Source organism: Neodiprion virginianus, chromosome 1 (assembly GCF_021901495.1).
Source record: "Neodiprion virginianus isolate iyNeoVirg1 chromosome 1, iyNeoVirg1.1, whole genome shotgun sequence".
Taxonomy (NCBI): domain Eukaryota; kingdom Metazoa; phylum Arthropoda; class Insecta; order Hymenoptera; family Diprionidae; genus Neodiprion; species Neodiprion virginianus.
Window position 1 is genome coordinate 9,516,248 of NC_060877.1, and position 19,580 is coordinate 9,535,827.

Genomic DNA, 19,580 nt, shown 5'->3' on the forward strand with positions numbered 1-19,580 from the left:
TAATAATTAATGGGATGAGGGTTGATTCTATGGAAATCAATTCGACAGCGTAAATTCTCTACAAAAATATTGTTCTACGTACGTATTGTAGTTCTACAGAAGAAAAATCTAGATTTGCTATGGAAATAATTCTGCATGATTTATTTGACATGAGAATTGTTACAGAGAATAATTTTATGGAGAATATTTTTCTACGCAATTTATTTCCACACAACGTTTTACTACAGAATTTTTTAAAATTGATAAATTTATCTTCATATTCCTTCTGTGAAATTGGCACCCCATTTTCGGTAATATTGATTTCTGAGTAGTTCAGGAATTACCTCAGAGTAATGGAGTTTATCGTAATTTTGAATAACAATTTCAGCTGATCAGGGTTCGAGAAATCATTTTCAAAACATGGAGTGTCAACTTCAGGATGTACTCAATTTTAGAAAGCTTCATTTGCTTAGAATATTCCGGAAATTACTCAAACAGTTCTATAGTTCTATACCTGTGATATTATAGTTCTATGCCGTACTTTGGACGTTGAGAATTGAAAAAAAAAGAATTAAAAAAAAACAGCAGCTCCTTATTTTCGGTAAATCACTAATTTTTTGCGAGTATTTTTCAATGCGAACGAAAGAAAAGTTGTGTAAGATTCCGAAAAACACAAAGTTTTGAAATGACGGTTTTTAAAGGGTTCATAAGTTTTGCTTAGAGTTCTGGATATGTTTTCACGACTTCCAACTATGATTTGCACGACTTTATTTTTCATTCAAAAAGAATTTATAAATTGTCGAAACTTTTCGCTTACGTTTGGATCGAGATGATTCATTTGACGTTCCATTAAAATTCTTATTAGAACCCCCCGAAGTGCTGAGAATTAATTGATTCCTATCATGTTCAATATTTCATTTCTCATGGAATCGAAGCGCCTTCTGAACGTTATAGAACTTACAAAAAAGAAGCAGTTTTGTAAAAATTAATTGGTAGACAAGAAAACTGTAATTTTTTTTAAGGTTTTTTTTTCTTTGCCACTTATAAAGGATCTAATCGTCGAAAAAGTACTTCAGATATATAGGTATGTCGCTGAATGTAGAAAATAGTAAATTGTAGACTATGTTTCTATATCTGTAATGTTTGCAGACATTTCTAAATTCTATCAATCGATTACAACCGATTTGTAGATAAGATCATTTTAAAAATTTATGCACGAAAAATCTGAGATTAATTCTCAACAACATTATCGCAACTTTTATTATGATTATCTTAACTTTCACACCATCGATAAATCAGTGTAGAAAATTTTACCTCGCGGCATTTGTCAAAAACATACTAATAGAGCTATTTGCACTTCTGAAAATTCGTTAATTTCAAAAGTAATTTTACAAAGTTAGCGGAGTTACTCAATTCTCCAAACGAAAAATTTCCACTCATCGTTACAAATATGGTGTTATCAAAATCTATCGTATTTATCGATCGATAAGAAGTTCAACCTGTGTTTGATTGTTAGAATATTTGAACGATGGGACTGCCTTCATAGGACAATAAGTTTAATAACTGCGAGTTACTAATTAAATCGTATTTTCAAAATAAAGTTTGAAATCTAAATGCAACGCGTATCTATTTGCATACGGGCCTCTGAACTTGTACAAAGAATGGCAGAGGTGGAGCGGATTTGATCGACGTTTACCGGACTTGGCCACAATACTTTGCAGGTACACCAAATTGCTTAAAATCGATGCGACGATTAGAAATAAAAATGTAAACAACAAAGAAGCAAGTCATTTACAATACCGTGTCTACTTTAGAGGAGAAGAAGGCTTTTTTCGCGACTGCAAATGCATCCCCAATGTTTCTCGACCCGAGGTGACGAAAACCGGTAGTTTCTTTGCGAAAATGCGAGTCATGGTTGAAATAAAATGTTGACGACCGATTGTATCGTAGATTGTCGAGATGTAAGCATCGATTCTTTAAGTGATGTTATAGTCTGGTAAGCGCGTACGCTGATTGCGAATTATATGTAATTCTTGTCTCGAATAAACCATAATTTTAGAGTCTATTTTATGCATTCAGAGTTACATATTTAATTTTCACAAAGTTGCGTTCACCTAAGAAGATATTGTGAAATATAAATATTACCGTATCAAAGTTTGTGCAAGATTTTCTGATCGTTGTTACAAGTCTGATAAATTTTTAATTTTTTATATTTCTTGTACACGTAGAAGCATACTTTTTTCATCGTTGTAAAATAACTAATCGTAAGCAAGCTGAATCGTGCGCGCTACGAGCAGATCCTTTCAAGAGAACCTCCCAATATATTTTTGGTTACTCCGAATCCGTATCCGATGTCAGAATTGTTCCATTCAAAATCGGGCCCCCGTCCCCATTTTGAGTTATCAACGTTCGAGGTCCACGAACGAATGTTCCAAGCAGGAGTACTTAAAATCCGGACGTACCAGAGCAATTCTGACATCAGATTTTGATTCAGGAGTCATTAAACGTGGAAGGGAATAATAGGTTCCGGATTCTCGTTACTGCCGGAAACCTGATCGTCCACAGGGGACAATGCAACGTTGCTCCGTCTTCTTGGCGATGATAATTTCAGGCCTGAAAAATCTGACGATCCGAGGATACCCGGAGTCGGGAATATCCCGCGGCTCCGAAGTCTCCCTGCGATGGAAAAATCGCCCCCGGCGCTTGTTCCCTGTAAACCGATTCTCGGTGATCCGACAGCAGCATTCGAGGTGAAAACACGTCGCCCAAGTTCCTGAGAGAGCACGTTTTCCGAATCCTCAAGGTAATCTTCCTTGACCTTCTTCCGAGAGGTCGATACCGCGTCGTTCGCTTGGCCGTGGCTGTGGCCGTGACCTTCTCGCCGGTGAACGTGGATCGCTCGGGTGAGTTTTTCTCGAACCGATTTTCGCTGGCTCCAAACTCGTTCGAAAATTCCTAGAGCAAGGGCAGTTATCACCCCGGTAACGAGGATGACAAATGCGGAGTAAACGTCGGCCAGACGAGCGCTGTGGAAGGTTGTCGGGGCCTCGCACTGCGGCATTCTCGGCAGCATCCTCTCGCTTATTCGGCTCAACACTCCGACCTCGCTAATTCGCATTATGCTGCAAAATTAGTTTCGAAATATACAGGAGTTTGAGCGAATTCTAAGTTCTATTCAAGCGTGACTTAGGTCTGAATATTTTTGTATACGTACACTGAGAGAAATTTTTAATTCCGGTTACCGCTTTCATTTTAAACCACAATCGAAAAATGTAGTTCTAGGTACAAAATGAAAATTAGTTTTCTAGCTGTTACCGGGAAGTCTGGTATCCGTTACCATTCTCTCTCATTGGGATCACTGTTGCTATATTTTCTTGTAACTGTTGCGAAAATTTAATGCTTGTGCAACAATAAATTGACGTTAAAGCCTTGTTTAACTAAAAAAAGTAAAGTAAACCGAACAAACTGATTTTGCGTTGCAATTACCAAAAAAGGATCTAGAACAGCGCAAAATGGTTACGCGTACCTCGTTTTTTGTAATTCCAACAATATTCAAACAATTTTTTTAACGATACCTGGTTTACTGAATTTTTCTGGTTACTATGACAAATGAAACTTTTCTCAGTGTAAAGTGGATGTCTATAGAGAAAGGGCGGATTTTCGTAGATTGCTTATTATTGCTAATTGTAAATTTTGCATGATTATTTCGGGATAAGATTCTTCTATACTTAGAATGAATTCCGAGACTGTTTGTTATTAATTCACTGATTTACGTGCAATAAACCAAACGCTGGTAGTTTCGTTTCTTTTTGTTTTTTTTTTTTTGCCATTGCAGCTAAACCCACTATAATACGTGATTTTTGTATCATACTTTTTTCGTAGTGGTCAGTAGGATACGCAGCTTTTACTTGAAACGTTTTTTTTTCTAAAATAGATAGAAAAAAAATTTAATAATGGTGCGTTTTCAATTTGTAATAATCTTCAGCGGCCAAACGTGGGCCAAATCCTTTTTATTTTTACCGTACATTCGAAAAATGTACTAAAAAATAATTGAATGGAATTTTTTCTATTGCGAATTGCACAAAAATTACAGTTTATGCAACAGATTGGAAACAATATAGTTATGACGTCACCCATGCTAAGATCTTCCAGCAAAAACACTGAAAGTCAATTTTGCCTGTAGCAATCGCAACAGTTACTTCGAACAAATTATTAAAAATGTGTCACAACTATTTCGATCTACTGTAAGAAATGTACTTATCAACATTTGAAATGAAAATTTAAAACAAAGGCTCGTCACGCTTGAATAAAACCAGAGTACATTTCTACCAACAATGAACCAGCAAGCGCGCATTGTGATCTCGTGCATATTACAAGATTCATAATCTGATAGTATAGAAAAATGATTCCAACATGTCAACTTGTCGGAGACTGATAAAGACGGTGTATTTGAAGCTGATATTTTACTGCATGTTGACTATAAGTTACCGAATGTTAGCTAGGTCATCAATTTACAGTCAATAGTGTAAAATTAGTAACTGCAGATTGACTTTTCGTCAGTAAAAAAAAAAAAAATATCAAGCAAAACCATAAAGTTGCAAGAATTCAAACGTTTTATTATCCTGTATCACATTCATTGTGCCGAGTTCTATACGAAACCCAAATTTTGTTTCGGCGTTATCTTGTTCTTGACATTTTTGCGGGCATTCGTTGAAATACGATTGACCCAGTTTCGACCCAGTTGGCTTATTGACAGTCATTACGAGATCTCTGGAAAGTAGTCACCGTTTTGCCCACTTGTTGCCATCTCCAGCAATAACACAGATCATTTTCATTTGTCGGCATTACGCCGGCTAGTCGACATCTCGACAAGTTTACTATCCGGATTTGTATAAATTTTCATGAAACGCTTGCGTTAGACAGAAATAATGCACGGTACAATCTTGGAAGTCCGATTCATGCGAGACAAGTTTTTCAAAGTTGATAAAATCGTTTACTTTTTCAACACCGAGGCTGTATAGTTGAATGCTATATTCAAAATTATGATTATTGACAGCACTCAGAAATTCTCAAGAAATACATTCAACTGACAGCGAATGGCGGACTAAGAGCTTCGTAGACGGTTTTATTGACGTGAAAGAAGTCGATGAAGTGGCACCTACAGTAAAGCGCATACTCGCGGGTAATTCGCGTGCTATTCGCTCACCTATGAGTGATGATCTTCTTGTAGGGACAGGTGTGGGCCATTGGTAAAGCGACGACTGTGAAGGTCTGGGGAATTACAAGCTCCTTGAGGGAGCATCGATTGTGAAGAAGAGTCGTGCGGAGAGCCCGCCGAGCCAATCTTGCACTTACGAAAAATCCGTAACCACCTTTTGCAGCTTTTTGCAGACCGGAAGTGGTGTCTACCCCAGCCTCGCGACCATTGAAAGCCTTGATGTACAGCTCACGCAGATTACTGTCGTTTGCATTCTGTTTAAGCAGAGACATCGATTCAATGGAGTCAACGGGTTTGCAGCCAATGGAAAGCCAAAAAAAATTATATCCCACAGTTTCGGTTGAAATGCTCAATTATCTTATCGAGGAAGATGACAAATTCTTTAACCGATGCAGCATAAAATTTCGGGTCTCCACGGAATTTTAGATATGTGTCAAACGCAAGGCTCACCCGTATATACTCGTCGTCGTTTCCACTGTACCCGAGTTTGTAGTTGTTGAAAAGAAGGTCCGCCAATGACTTGATTCCCACAGCTTGTACCGAAAGTATTGACGTGATGAAACCGGCGTACGCGTTGTAAATAACGAGTGCAAATATCAGGCAGCTTAAAAGCGCTATCTTTCCAGATGGACTTCGGGGACTCCAAGGTGACCCTGTAAATAGTCCGTGATTTCTGTGCAGGATGTGTTTTTTGGTGCGTGCGAGTTGGTTTGCTTTGGCAAGCACGTAGAGTTAATTTGCTTTCTAGCACCGGATTGTTAAAATTATACCTGAAATCTGTACGTTAAAATGCTTGGGATCAGGAGAATTCACTTGAACACGTGTTGTTCAATAATGGCTGACTCAGGTGTCGAAAGTTTGAGAAAGGAACTCAACTCGTCCAATTTCCAAATTGCCCACTGTCTGTGACCATACGCGTATTGGTATAAAAGTGCAAATTTGGAGCGAACCTTGCATGCACATGATGCCGATGCACCATAATCCGGCTTCACCCAATCCAGTATGGGTTTCCGTTTCATTGCTGAGAGCGAGTTTCCCTGCGTAATTTATTGCCGTCATTGCTAGCACCATTAGGATGCAGGTAACAGCGACGCATCCTAGCAGTCGATTGTTGAACGGTTGTAAAAAGATATCTCTCATGGAACCAGATTCCGGGGGATGGAAGTAAATGTTTCTCCTGCAAAACGTTAGTTATGCAGAGTGGACAAGTCACATGAAATGCGACAGGGAGTTCAAATCTTTGATAGTAAGATCAGTCATCCTTGACAATTAACGATTACTAGTCATTTATTGAATTTTTACTATCTAAGACAGCTTAAAGTAACTTTGAACTATCTACATTTTACTCGACTACTTATAAAAAAAATGGTCGAATTCACCAAACATGGAAAGAGAAATGTTTTGTTCATTAAAGTAAATGTGGTTTCACTTGATAACACAAGTTGTCGTTATAGCTATTTTTTTGTTGAATCAAATATCAATAACTCTTTCATTGAATCGGAAAAAAAACATTTAGTTCGCCATGTTTGGTAGATTCGGCAAATCCTTTCTTTGTATGGACATTACTCCTGATGCACAGTTTCATATTTTCAGCATACGAAGGTAATTCGGAGAAAGTGAATCAATTATCTCCGCCATGTTGTAAGACAACCTTAGACTTCGCGATCGTTCAAATGCTTGCCTTGCGGAAATGACAATCATAACGTTTCACAGAATATACAAACATTGACTGAATGATGGGATGCGTGAAGCTCATGCCTCGCTGACGTTCGTCGTTCACGTTTATGTTTCCCAGTCCTATGTCAACGACTCCAGAAACCACATCACCAAGAAGATGACTCCAAGCTTTGTTCACCACGGTTCCAAGTTTATCATGGGGCACCAGCTCTATGCTAATTATAATCGATCAATTAGTCGGAATCGGGGCTGAGTGAAGTGATTTCATAAATGCGCAATTCCACTAACAATTTGAACGTGTACATTTTTTTCCCTCTATTTTGGCATTTTTCAAAATTGAAACAAAAATATTACCTCAATTTCCATTCGAAACTGTAGAATATGTATTTTTTCAGGATGGAATATATATTTTCTCGTTTTCATTAATTGAGAAAGTGATTGAAAGTGGTCTTTGGAAAGCGATTAGCTATTTAGACTAGTCGGAATGCAGTGAAAATCAACGATTGAAATTTTTTTTTGGGCGTAGATTTCAAATCTGAAGACGAGGTTTCAAAATTCAAAACTGCATTCTACGTAGTAAGTGGGATTGACCAATTGCATTTAAAATAGAAAATGGAAAATGCTTGTAAAATATCATTTAAATAGACAAATGTAAACGCGTTCCGAAATTCTATTTTAAACGAAAAATGTAAAATGTGTATTCAAATTGAGTTGTAAAATGGAAAATTGGGTATTGTATACTATAACTAATGTACTTTCTAATAATTGAGATACGCATTGTTACGCTTATCGGTTCATTTCGACAAGCAACTGAAGTCTTTCAAATTATATTCTGTCCTTGACATGTCTCGGGTTGGGCATATAAACATTACACTTGTGACGATGTAAATATTTTGATAGACGAAAGTAAGAACCGAAGTTCGGACGGATCAGCGGATCAGCGGATCAGCAAATCGGCAAATTAGTAGGCCTACGACTTTAGAAGGAGAGAGTTGTGTATGGAAGTGTCAGGAAATCATAAAGTGTGTGAAATTAACTCAAATCCTGATCAGGTAACAAATTCAATGAATAACGACGAACTGAAACAATAAAGAAAGTCACACCATTCTAAAATTATAAATACGACACATCAAACACTCTCCCTTCAAATTCTTTGAATAATTGTTCCGCTCAATTTTATCTATATACACTTTTACCGTCCGTTTTTATGTTATTGTTACTGTTTTGTTTTATTCTTACTCGACTATTGTCTCTTATATCTTTTAACTTATGCACCTGTGCCGTCCACTTATATTTTTTAAACTATCAAACCAAGTTTGTTGGGTTGCGACGTGCAGGGACTATAAATTGGGTATTCTACTATTAAATTATAGTTGACTTTTTAAACCAAAATGACCCAAATAAATGCATAATTTTCCCTTTGATCGTCAACAACTATTTCTCGTAATTGTCTATTTATTTCCCATTCTTTTATATTTGACTTATAATCAATAAACCAAAATTCATTACACACTTGACAGACGGTTTTTCAATTGTGAAGAACAGCAATTTTGAAGCTACTTGAAACATCTAGCCAGTCGTAGTTATTAAAGATATATTGCAATCACTCCAATCACACACTGTTTTCAAAGCTCTCATCTACTTGTAACGAGTGGTCTTCATGCATGCAATATGGTCAAGATATTTATCAAATCCCTGCTGAATGAATTGATAAATAGACTATCTTTGAGTTCAAAATTACGTGAAGAGCTGAGAATTTTAACATCATACATAGTATTAAAGTCCGGATTTTCGGATGTTCAGAAAGTGACGTCACAATTTTTTTTTCTCCTGACGTCATCGATCTATATCTAATAGACGAAAATCAGCTAGTCGAATTCCTCAGTCTGGAAACAACCGCGCGGTAGAGCGGACGTATGAGAATTGCGCTCCGCAGATTTCGAGTACTCGGTTCTCTACCTCCTGGATCCTACGCTCCGGCTGCGCTTCCTGGTGCAACTTGACTTCCAGGACAAGCGCTCCGTGGTTCCTGCGCTCCAGGTCTGCTACCTGGTGAAACTCGACTTCCAGGACAAGTGCTCCGTAGTTTTTATGCTCCAGGTCCGCTACCTGGTGAAACTCAACTTCCAGGACAAGTGCTCCGTAGTTTTTATGCTCCAGGTCCGCTACCTGGTGAAACTCAACTTCCAGGACAAGTGCTCCGTAGTTTTTATGCTCCAGGTCCGCTACCTGGAGAAACTCAACTTCAGGGACGAGCGCTCCGTAGTTTCTGCGCTCAAGATCTACTACTTGGTGAAACTCGACTTCGAGGACTAACGCTCCGTAGTTCTGCCTGTTCAGGTTATTCACCAGGTGAGTCGTAACTTCCAGGACTAGTGCTCCATAGTTTCAGATGTCCAGGTCCTTTATCTGGTGAGTCTTAACTCCCAGGAATAATACCTCGTATTTCCTGCGCTCCAAATCCTTTACCTGGTGGATCTCAACTTCCAAGACTAGCGCCTCGTAGTTCTGGCTGTCCACGTCGTTCACCAGGTGAGTCATAACTTCCAAGACTAGCACTCCGTAGTTTCTGGGTTCCAGGTCCTCTACCTAATGGATCTTGACGACCAGGACTAGCGCTTCAGGTCCTCTACGTGGTGGGTCTTGAAGTCCAGGATTAGCGCTCGGTAGGTTCGGTATTCCAGATCCTTTACGTCGTGGGCTTTGACATCCTCGACTAGCACTCCGTAAATTGGACACACTAGGTTAATTTTCCAACTAATTTTAGCAATATTTTCTCTCAGTACCTTCGACTTGATTAATGAGTTCTCACACGGTTGTTTTATCTCAAAAATGCAGTCTTCAATCGGAAAATAAACGCGAATAATATTTTCGATGGATAGTGACGTATTACTCTTCATTGCATGTCTAACGGCATAAGGTCATAGCGTCATCTGACGACCTTTTGTTGTTGAAGAAGACAAGAGAGCCTATTTTTTTTTTTTTTTTGATCGTATCTAGACTCAAAACGTGAAACAATGGTCAGAAACGTCGACATTGAATAATAGTTTAATCAAGAGACAAAGTTATGGACCGATAAATACGATCTTCTGCTCCTGATTCGATCATAAAATCCTACGTCGTTTAATTCCATAAGGCCGTATCGGCCAAAAATAATTCTTACCACTTTTTTTAGGCTGAAGTATAAATCAATCAACCAAAAACAAAAGGTCGTATAGGACACAGATAGGATCATTTGCTCCTGATGAAAATTAAAAAAAATTATCTACCACAATAATTGCTTAAGGGCGTAACTACCAAAAAATATTATTGTTATTTCTCCCACTTCGATAATCAACAATTTGAATAATCGACTTTCAGAAAATCGACATCCTCGCTGTATAACTTTATTAGTTTCAATTTTTTATGCGTTTCATTAGTCTTTAAAGCGTTTCCAAAAAAAAAAAAAAAAAATACCACACTGAGAAGAATTTCATTCGTTACAGTAATTAGAAAAATTCAGTAAAACGGGTATCGTTAAAAAAACTATTCGACTATTGTTATAGTCAAGGATTGAGCGATAACCGGAACTAAAAATTTCTCTCAGTGTACGATACATGGGAGCACATTTATCAGGTAGCCAGTTATATTATAATGGTTTACGAAAATCTGTTAAACCACTGACAACAAGGCTCATTCAATCTCGCAAACTAGCACAACAATCATCCATACTCGCTGTACCGATGATTTTAAAGCTAGAGCGAATTATTTTTCAGCACTCAACAGTGGCTCAACGTAGATGCAAAGTTCCTTCACACGTGTGAGGGTATCGATGGAAGTAAGTACCCAACGCAGTCTTAGGTACCTGGCATTAATGCCGCTGACAACGAAAGCCATGATGTCCAAGAGGGGCAGGATGTCGTCCATCTCTTCCTCGTCAATGTTATCCGGCTGTACTTCGCTGCTGGAGTTCAAAATTCCAACGAGTAACGGAAAGCCGTGAAAATTGTTTCTCAGCTCTACGCTGACCGGTAGCCTCAGCGTGTAGGTGCCGGGATTCCACGATCCCAGAGGGTCGATTACAAGGCTCGAATTCTCTGAGTTTCTTATCTTGTAGACATGGCACAAGTAGAAAGAAACCGTCTTATTTTCCTGGACAACATAATCCAGGTTGTACGTTGAATTTTCGCGGTTTTTAGTACGCCGCATTTTTGGCGCCCGATAGTCTTTCGCATATCTTTGCAGTCCAGTGCACGTCCTGTGCAAATATTGAAAAAATTTACATTGGGACGAGAAGTTGATGAGAAATTTTATTTATTTTTTTTTTTTCACTGGCACAATATTTACTCTCAATTACCTGTTCAGATATTGATTTGTCACGTTTAGAGCCTGGGATGTAGAGAGAGGTGAAGTCGCGACAATGAGGTCGCTGTCGATACCGATGTTGAGAACACGGAGAAGGGTGTCAATTATCGCGTCGTTGCGTTTTGTTGCCACTATCAGCCATGAGATGTAGTAATTGAAGAGTTGCTTCTGCGAGGCCTGAGTTGCAATGTAACGTTAAATCAAATTTTACAATCATTTATTCGTACTCTCGTGTATAATCGCCAGCAACATTCTAGGAATCAATGTTACGTGCTGTCTGAAGTTTCTAATTTAAGCGATATACGCAACTAATTTGACAATTTACATACGACATTAGGCAGAATTTACAATCAGTGCAGATTGCGAAACATAGGTACGTAGTATTAAATTAGTAAAGATACGTCATTTTAGATAGATAATCGGTCTGTTTTGAGTAAAAACAATACCAACGAGGAAATAATACTGAAGGTGTTTTGGTTAAATTGAAAAATCGAGTCTTTGAAGAACCTGTCCTTATCTGTAGAAAATTAAAACGAGATTTCGAATTTGGTGGTAATATGAATTTGCAACTTCAGCAAGTCGACATTGCCGTTAATTCTAAAATTATGACAGTTACTGGTAGACATGTAATATTCTGCAACGTATAATTTTGCAAAACATTTGTCTCCGGACAATTATTTAGGTGTCTTTACTGTCTTGCTTTGAAAAGTTGCGATGGAAAAAAGAAAATTTTGCATACATTTCACACTCGGTTTGTAAAATCGCTGTCAATATTGTCGATGAAAACTATCTTATGGCTACGAAAAGTTAGTGACATTTCGACTAAAAAACAATTGGAATTTTTTTTTTTTAATATAATAGTCTTGAAAGAAAGGTTACTTTTTCGAGATTATATCTCATCGTTCGCGAAATGTGAATTATCGTCTCTGTGACGTCTAAAATGTATCAATAAACAAAAAAATTGGTAAATATTTTTCTCAATACAGCCTTGATACGAGGATCTTTTCCCAGACCTACCGCTATAAATTTCCAAGGTTACACGTATGAGGTAAAAGTTACAAACTAGTTTCATAGATATTAGTCACGTATGATGTAAGTCTTGCCCCTCGTTGAAAAAAAAAAAAAAAAATAGGTCGATGAAATTTCAGATCGTAACTAATGCTAATCAATTAAATTTTCGTATGTCTTGATCTAAAAGCGTGTAAATTTTTTTATTTAACAATATGAATATATGAAAAGTGAATATTGATTACCAACAGCAGGATATTGTCGGGCGATGTCAGGTTTAGCCCGTCCGTAAAAATTACCGTCCCAACGCGGTGTCTTCGGATCAAAAATACTTGCGGCAAAATATCTGTGAGGTGTTCGTCGAGCGTTGTATGTATCGATATTTTCATCCCTTTCTCGCTGCAGCAGGACATCAATGACCGGGCATAAAGTCGCTGACATTCTGTTTGCACGAATAAAAAATTAGTCAGTATATTAAAATCTTCTACATATAATCACGGAATTTTGAAAATTTTTACGTTTTCCAAAAGAGTGGCGGTTTTTTATTTAAAAAAAAAACGCAATAAAATAATGGCTGTTTGGAAGAATCATAGAAAAAAAATGTAGCAAAATCCGAGAGGATCAGAGTCACGGATTCATACACTTGAAATGAAGTACTGAAGTATGAAGTACTGAAACGAAACAATAAAAGTAGTATTTTTCATAGCATTTGTCAACCCATTAAAACCAATTCGATTATTGGAACTACCGTCAAGTATGATTAAAATCTTTCGTCGTTGAAATTCTCGTTTTTCAAACATGGTTTCGTTATTTTTGATGAACTTGTGTCTTGTTGCATGATTTTATTCGTTTTATAGCAATTTGTACAATATTTTCTATAAACATCGAATGAACTGTGTTGGAGTCTTTGCATAGGACTAGTTTTATACATTTTTTCCGATAAAACTATACGATAAAAATAAAACAGAGCATAGCAATTTTTAAAGTTCAGTATTTGACCGTAAAGTCGTTTAAATTTTGTATTGTTTCACCGTATCGTCTCCGAGATTATCGCGAGAGTTTGTCCAAAATTGTAAGCTTGAATTTCTTTCGACAGAAGCATATTACGTTCAAAGAGCTGAATGAATATTCATGTAAAATTCAGATTTTTTTCACTCAGTCTTTTCGAAACCATTGCGAGAAATTTTCAAAATTTGAAATTTTTTATTTCTTTAACTAACTATACGTTCAAGAAATAAAATGGAACATGATAAAATCCTATTTTTCGGATACTAAAGGACCGAAAACGTAAAGATTCATTGGAATATGAAAAAGTAATTTTCGACCGAAACCTATACTTTTTTTACACCACCATAGGTGATGGGAAGTAAAAATACCGCAGTAAAAAATGTGAATTCTGATACCTAATCAATGTTGAAATAGTTACACGCCCAAATTGCCGATCGAATATCTTGACCTTACGTCTCGTCAAGTAAATCCACGTAAGCAAAGCACCATTAATTTTACTATCAGGAGTATCAACGTCTTCGATATTTCGGTGTAAGAGAATGAACATGCATAAATTTCAATAACAAAAGCTAAGATATCAACAATTTCAGTAGAAGTTTTACGTTCCGAACGTTTAAAATCTTTCAGCTACATTGTTTTCGCTTGGATTTTAAGATTTTCGTCTTATTTTGTTGATCGTATAGAATTTAAAAGATCGTCTGGATAAAAATTTCGCAGTTATCTTCGGAGCAGATCAAAATAAGTTAATAAAATTTCTGTAACATTTTACAGATAGTTTCTGGGGATCTGGTCAGCAAGTAAAATTAGGCCAAAACATCAGAATCGCATAAAAACAGATAAAAGTTCAAACTCTTTGAACGTTTCAATTATAAAACCTTTTTTCAAATTGGCAATATATATCATGGCTAGGTTATCCGAATGTGCTCAAATTCACTTCCATCACGTATCAGGCACATCTTTTCACTATTATTATTGCAATGAACATATCTGGATATTTTTCAAATTTTTACCAGTCGAGACAAAATATTATGGAATTTATTGGGTTTGTTTTGGGTAAGTTTCAGGAGATAAAAATACAACTTATCATAGCAGAAGCAGAACTGAATTGCAAAATGAGATGCCTTCGCTCTGCCCTAAATATATACGTCATCTAACGGGAGCAGAAAATTACCGTGAGGCGTTAAAGGTTTACAAGCAAAAAATGAGCCGATAGATGATGTGACATCACATTCTAAGAGCCATTTCCGCGTCTAATAATTTGAGGAGAGGAAATCGTTGTTCGAATCATTACAACTGAAACTACAAAGGAATAATTCCTGTGCAACTTTTTATAATCGATGTTGTGATCCCGTAGAATTATACAAAAATTTACGAATCACATTGTCCTCAGTTTATATCAGTTTCTCACCCACAGTCTATGACTTTAAGTCTTTGGTTATCGCAGTTATCAAAACACTTTCGTCTGGAAACGACGAGCGCTCGAGGCGATGCTTATCGGCCACCCGCCATATCCGTAATAACTTATAATTCGATTTGAATGGAACACCGACAACTTGCCCTTGCAATGTGTGAAAATCTGTTTTCGTTTTCTACGTTGTTCGAATTCTAGTATTCCTCTTGAATTAACCTTTCGGAATATATTTCGGAGCTTTTAGGTAAAAACGAAAGGCGAAATCTTCTAAATAAATCATAATAATTTTACGACAAATATCTTAGCATACGAAGAACTTAACTCTTACAGAAACTGTTTCCAATAGGATATTCCATAAAATGATACAGGCCTCTAACAATAAGTTTATACCTAATTAAGTTGTTTTCTCGCCGGCGTAAGCCTCGGGGAGGTGCAACAGCTAGCCATTGTTGTATTTTCATCACATCCGCCACAATTGACGCCCATGGCAAATCTTTGTACCGCAATCGGTTGAAATTGAAGAGAACGAACCCTTGAGGTGTGTCGACATCTACCGATTCCTTTCCAGTGTAAGAGTTTAATGACAATCACAGTAATTGCCGAAGCGATTAATGGGTGATAATTTTCATCGTACTTGAAACCAAATCAGTGATTATTTGTTAACCGTAAAAATATTAACTGCTGACAAAAATTCGTCAAAATGAAAGTGTGCGGACGTGCAATCGATGCTGCATAATTCAAACGTTTCTCAACAAATAATTACTAATTATAAACTTGAGATTATACCGGGTTCTATTCGAGTCACGCCTACGAATAAGCCTGAAAGGCGTTAATCAGCGGCTAACGTAAGCAGCGCTAATATGCTAACTCATGAATGTTATTTCGCCTGTATCTTACTTGTACAACTTTGGAAATGGTCAGCCTATGATAATTAACTTGCAAATCACAATCAACGGTCTCGTTTACCTTAATTTCTGCCTTACGCCTTATTTTCCTTGAGTACTTCAACAAATAATCACAGCTCTGCAAACTTTTTTTCCGAGAAACTGGTAAACGAACGATTTGGTGATATTTAACCCCAAGTCGTATTCAAGTAACCAACAAAAGTTGGAAACACATGAAACTCATTCATTTAGCAATTTCTAGAAAAAACATTTTGCACAGTTGCGATATTACAATTTTTCAAGATATCTTTGAACGTACATTTTTGACAGAGAAATAAAACTGAATGAACAAGCCAAAAAATTCTAACACCAAACTCACCGACCATTGATTAGTAAAAAAACAAGTCCCTAATCACATGAATTGATGTCATTTAACACTTTAAATTCCTCGCAAAGTGATTCCAGTGATTTTATATGCATCGTGTTTTTGCAACGTACAATTAATATGAATTGTAGTTATATTTGAATCCCTGCCGTCGTGATCTGGTTTTTATGTGGTTGCAAATAAGATATTTTTTCGCAAACTTTGAACTGCGGTGCGGTAAACTAATCAAGACGAAATTGAGGTTGTGTAGATGGTTTTGGTGAAATCAATTTTTGAAAAGTTATCAATTGAAAATTTCGAGATCACGTCGTTTCTACAGCTCTCAAAATTTTTAGAAATCCTTTCACGATAATTTGTTCTTTGGTCAACCCTTTCATCATATTCGTCCACCAGCTTGTACAAAAAATACGAGAAGTTTTGGTTTGTTGATATCAGGTTTTTGGTTGCATCCGCACAAAAAGTTAGATTTATTATTAGTATTAAATATGCGCCCCTTCAAATTGTGTTAAAAATCCTATACCTACCGCAGGAGGATTTCTTGTTCGATTAAAACTAGTTTAAACTTTCTTCTAACGAAATAAAAAATAACACTCCAATCTGAATCAATCTAATATAAAGACATCGGAGTTTTGCATAATTGCTTTCTCCGATCAAAACGAATCCATTAAAAATAGATAAGAATTATAAATCATCGTTAATGGTTCACATATAAGACTAGCTGACCCCTCTGGCTTCGCACGGGTCGACTTTTTTTAGAGTTACCGATGACTAATATTTTTGTAGTACGTTATTTTCACGTATATCCAACCATTTGGTTCGCGCACGCCGTTAAAGCAGTCAAGCAGTGCTTTTTCTTCCAGCTTAAATTACAATTATTGAGAAATCAAACAAAAACTTATTTTTATCAACATAATTTATATCTTGTGTTACTCAGGGATAGTTCAGCTTTCTATTAGTGAAATAATTTTTAAAATCGGTTCAGCAGTTCCAGACATCACCCCTTGTATACGAACAGACAAAAAAACCTCAACTCATTTTAATATTAGCAAAAACTGGTGATCAGAATCAATATTATATTACACGCCTGGAACACTCAGGGCTGACATCTTTTGCGTAATACAGAATAATTTATACCATTATTCCTGCAATTCGCATTAAAATTACAGTAATCCGGCGAAGTCCTCAAGGTTCAGTCATTCAGAAGTAAAAGAACCAAAATGTTGATATACAAATATTATTCACATGTACATACAAACGAGTAAAGCGTTCAGATTCATAAAACGTACAGTCTAACAAAAGAGTGTCGAAGTATACGTAAATACGTTTTGTGAAACATTGAAGTTTTTAATGACGAAATTGAAGTGAATTAAGTTAGATGTAATTAAAACGGGATCACACGAGCATGGGAAATATGTTAGTTTTCACACCAAAAACAAAAAAAAAGGCAAAAAAAGTTGACTATCAACCGCTGATTTTACCGAATGCGGTAATGTGTTTTATGTTTCAGTAATGATTTTATCTGTATGTTGTTTTTTTTTTTTTTTACTTATCAACTAAGGAAATATGGGATAGTTCTCATATTCAGGCAACTCGTAAAGTATGAATCAATAAAGAAAACGAGCAAACAACGTGCCTTATCAAAATCAAACGAATTGAATGTTTTTATTGTAGTAAAATGATTCTACGGTCTCCGAAATAGGCTCCTCATAATTGAGCCGTTTCGGATGAAATTCACAGTTTTTGAATTATTATACTTCACGAATCATGGAGACACTCTGTTACTCAAAATCACTTGGGTTACCTTCGGTTACATCTTTCAACTCCATGTTTTATAATTTATTGTTTCGCCAACTTTTTTGACCCGAGTTTACGTTTATTGTTTTCTCGTCACTGCATCCTTTGAACGGCTTCGTAACAAATGTCACGTGAGCTGTTGGATGAAACAAATGACCAACTCTGGTTCCGATGCAATTATTCCCAAGGTAGCTAAGTCATGTGTACGTACCAATTGTAAGCTGAGAAAAGTGTTTTTCCGACGGTGACCTTTAGATTCGGTGAAATGATTTACTTTTACTTGCTTTGAAAAGATTCTTCACCACTTTCCAAATGCGAGAAAGGAATCTTGAGAATTTGAAAGTAATTCTATCACTCTTACGAAAGAAGTAGATCCGTGTATCGTTTAAACATCGAAACTGTCACTCCGTGTAGAATTGATGAAAAATTCTTTCAGTCATAGAGTGTAATAGATAAGCCGAAGAAAAATCAAAACAATATCAAGACTGATTCGAGGAATTGTTTTTGTTTCTCAGCGTTAACTACGACTCGATGACCCGGAAATTTGCTTCTTTCCTTCTTATTGTTAGTGGCTGAGGCCAAGGGAGGGAGGCGAGGATTCCCGTCTCTTTCTCCGAGACTGTGCCGAATTTAAAAATCGGAAAATCGGGCAGTGACTTTCGACTAGGACCAGTCGTGGAATTCGGCTCAAGTGGAAAAGGACTGTGCCTGTCTCTTCATTTTCTCCCGCACTGAACCCCCTGCTTGAACTGGAGTAAACCGGAGATATTCGCATTTCTTCGAATGCAGTTTTTGGTAAAACAGGATTCGTCTTAGAGGTGGGCGATGAATAATTAAAAATTTTTGAAACAGTTTTCGATTGAAAGGTGTCTTCGCATCTCAGTCTTCGTCATTACGCGACTTACGCGACGTGTCATTTTACGCGAATATAGTCACTGTTGCGCATTCTGTTTTAAAAATTTCCGACCAAATTTACGGTTTATGAATCTGTTCGATCACCTTGACATCCCTGATCCGAAATATTGAGTAATTGTTCTTCGTTGTTCGTCGTGATGCAAACATCCATATTCATTGGGTGTTGTGGATCGTCATTCCCTGATAACGATTCCTTTCTCTCGTAGAGACACTTTTGATGGTAAAGATCATCGAAGGATGTATGCAGATATTCCTCCTCCTCAACGATGAAACAACATTCGCGCGTGTGATTAACCCTTTCAGTCCCAAGTTTGTCAGCTCAATGTTTTGGCCTGAATTTTATTACTCGGAGGGTTTTCGGGGTCGCTGATAACGAATCTAAAGTCAGAATTTGATCACCTCTAAATCCAAGATAGTCGATCCATTACGGCGAATTTAAAGCCGCAAAAGCCGAAACTTCTTACTCGAGATATTTGGGATTATACGAAGTAACGGAGATCATTTGAAGTTGTCAATAAACTGTTTTAAAATTTTTGAAGTAGAACGCTCAGCATCCCACTGTGACTGAAAGGTTTAATCTGACGACTTGTGTTGCTTGTTTCTTCACAACACCGTTTCATCGTTATTCAATATAAAACACTTAATTTATCACTACTAAAAACCGCAGGTGTTTCGTCATTCGGTGTGCTTTCGAATTTGACAACGATGTCTTGAGTGAAACTAACCCCGAATAGCGTTATTAGTATCCATAGCTATCCTTACGAGTCCCTCAGTTTATCACAGGCTCGCATTGCGTGAACATGCATTATATATATATATATATATATATATATATATATATATATATATATATATATATATATATATATATATCAGCCGTAGTTTTATCGATATGAAAAGTCTTTGACGTCAACGTGAAAAAACGCAATGAATTCGTCGGTGAAAGAGTGAGATGAT

At 36.8% G+C, this 19,580-nt stretch overlaps 2 protein-coding genes across 4 annotated transcripts in view; one reads left to right on the forward strand and one right to left on the reverse strand.

Moving 5' to 3' along the window:
- LOC124296724 (glutamate receptor ionotropic, delta-2-like) overlaps window positions 1-19,580 on the reverse strand; it is a 23,579-nt gene continuing 3,999 nt past the window's right edge. The window contains exons 1-9 of one of the 3 annotated variants that reach the window (XM_046747022.1): window positions 18,708-18,749; window positions 12,472-12,668; window positions 11,211-11,395; window positions 10,719-11,111; window positions 6,922-7,089; window positions 6,148-6,374; window positions 5,648-5,850; window positions 5,186-5,451; window positions 1-3,101 (exon numbers count right to left, since the gene is read on the reverse strand). In XM_046747022.1, the coding sequence (XP_046602978.1) occupies window positions 2,480-3,101; window positions 5,186-5,451; window positions 5,648-5,850; window positions 6,148-6,374; window positions 6,922-7,089; window positions 10,719-11,111; window positions 11,211-11,395; window positions 12,472-12,639 (2,232 nt within the window). In that variant the 5' untranslated portion in view covers window positions 12,640-12,668; window positions 18,708-18,749 and the 3' untranslated portion in view covers window positions 1-2,479. Of the gene's footprint in view, window positions 3,102-5,185; window positions 5,452-5,647; window positions 5,851-6,147; window positions 6,375-6,921; window positions 7,090-10,718; window positions 11,112-11,210; window positions 11,396-12,471; window positions 12,669-18,707; window positions 18,750-19,580 lie in introns of those variants that run through there. The other 2 variants (XM_046747021.1, XM_046747020.1) reach the window with 2 other exon arrangements.
- The window catches only part of LOC124296726 (acyl-CoA Delta-9 desaturase-like), a 27,838-nt gene continuing 17,370 nt past the window's right edge, over window positions 9,113-19,580 (forward strand). Inside the window, exon 1 of the mRNA XM_046747036.1 lies at window positions 9,113-9,226. The gene's annotated coding sequence lies outside the window, so the exon portion shown is untranslated. The remainder of the gene's footprint in view (window positions 9,227-19,580) is intronic.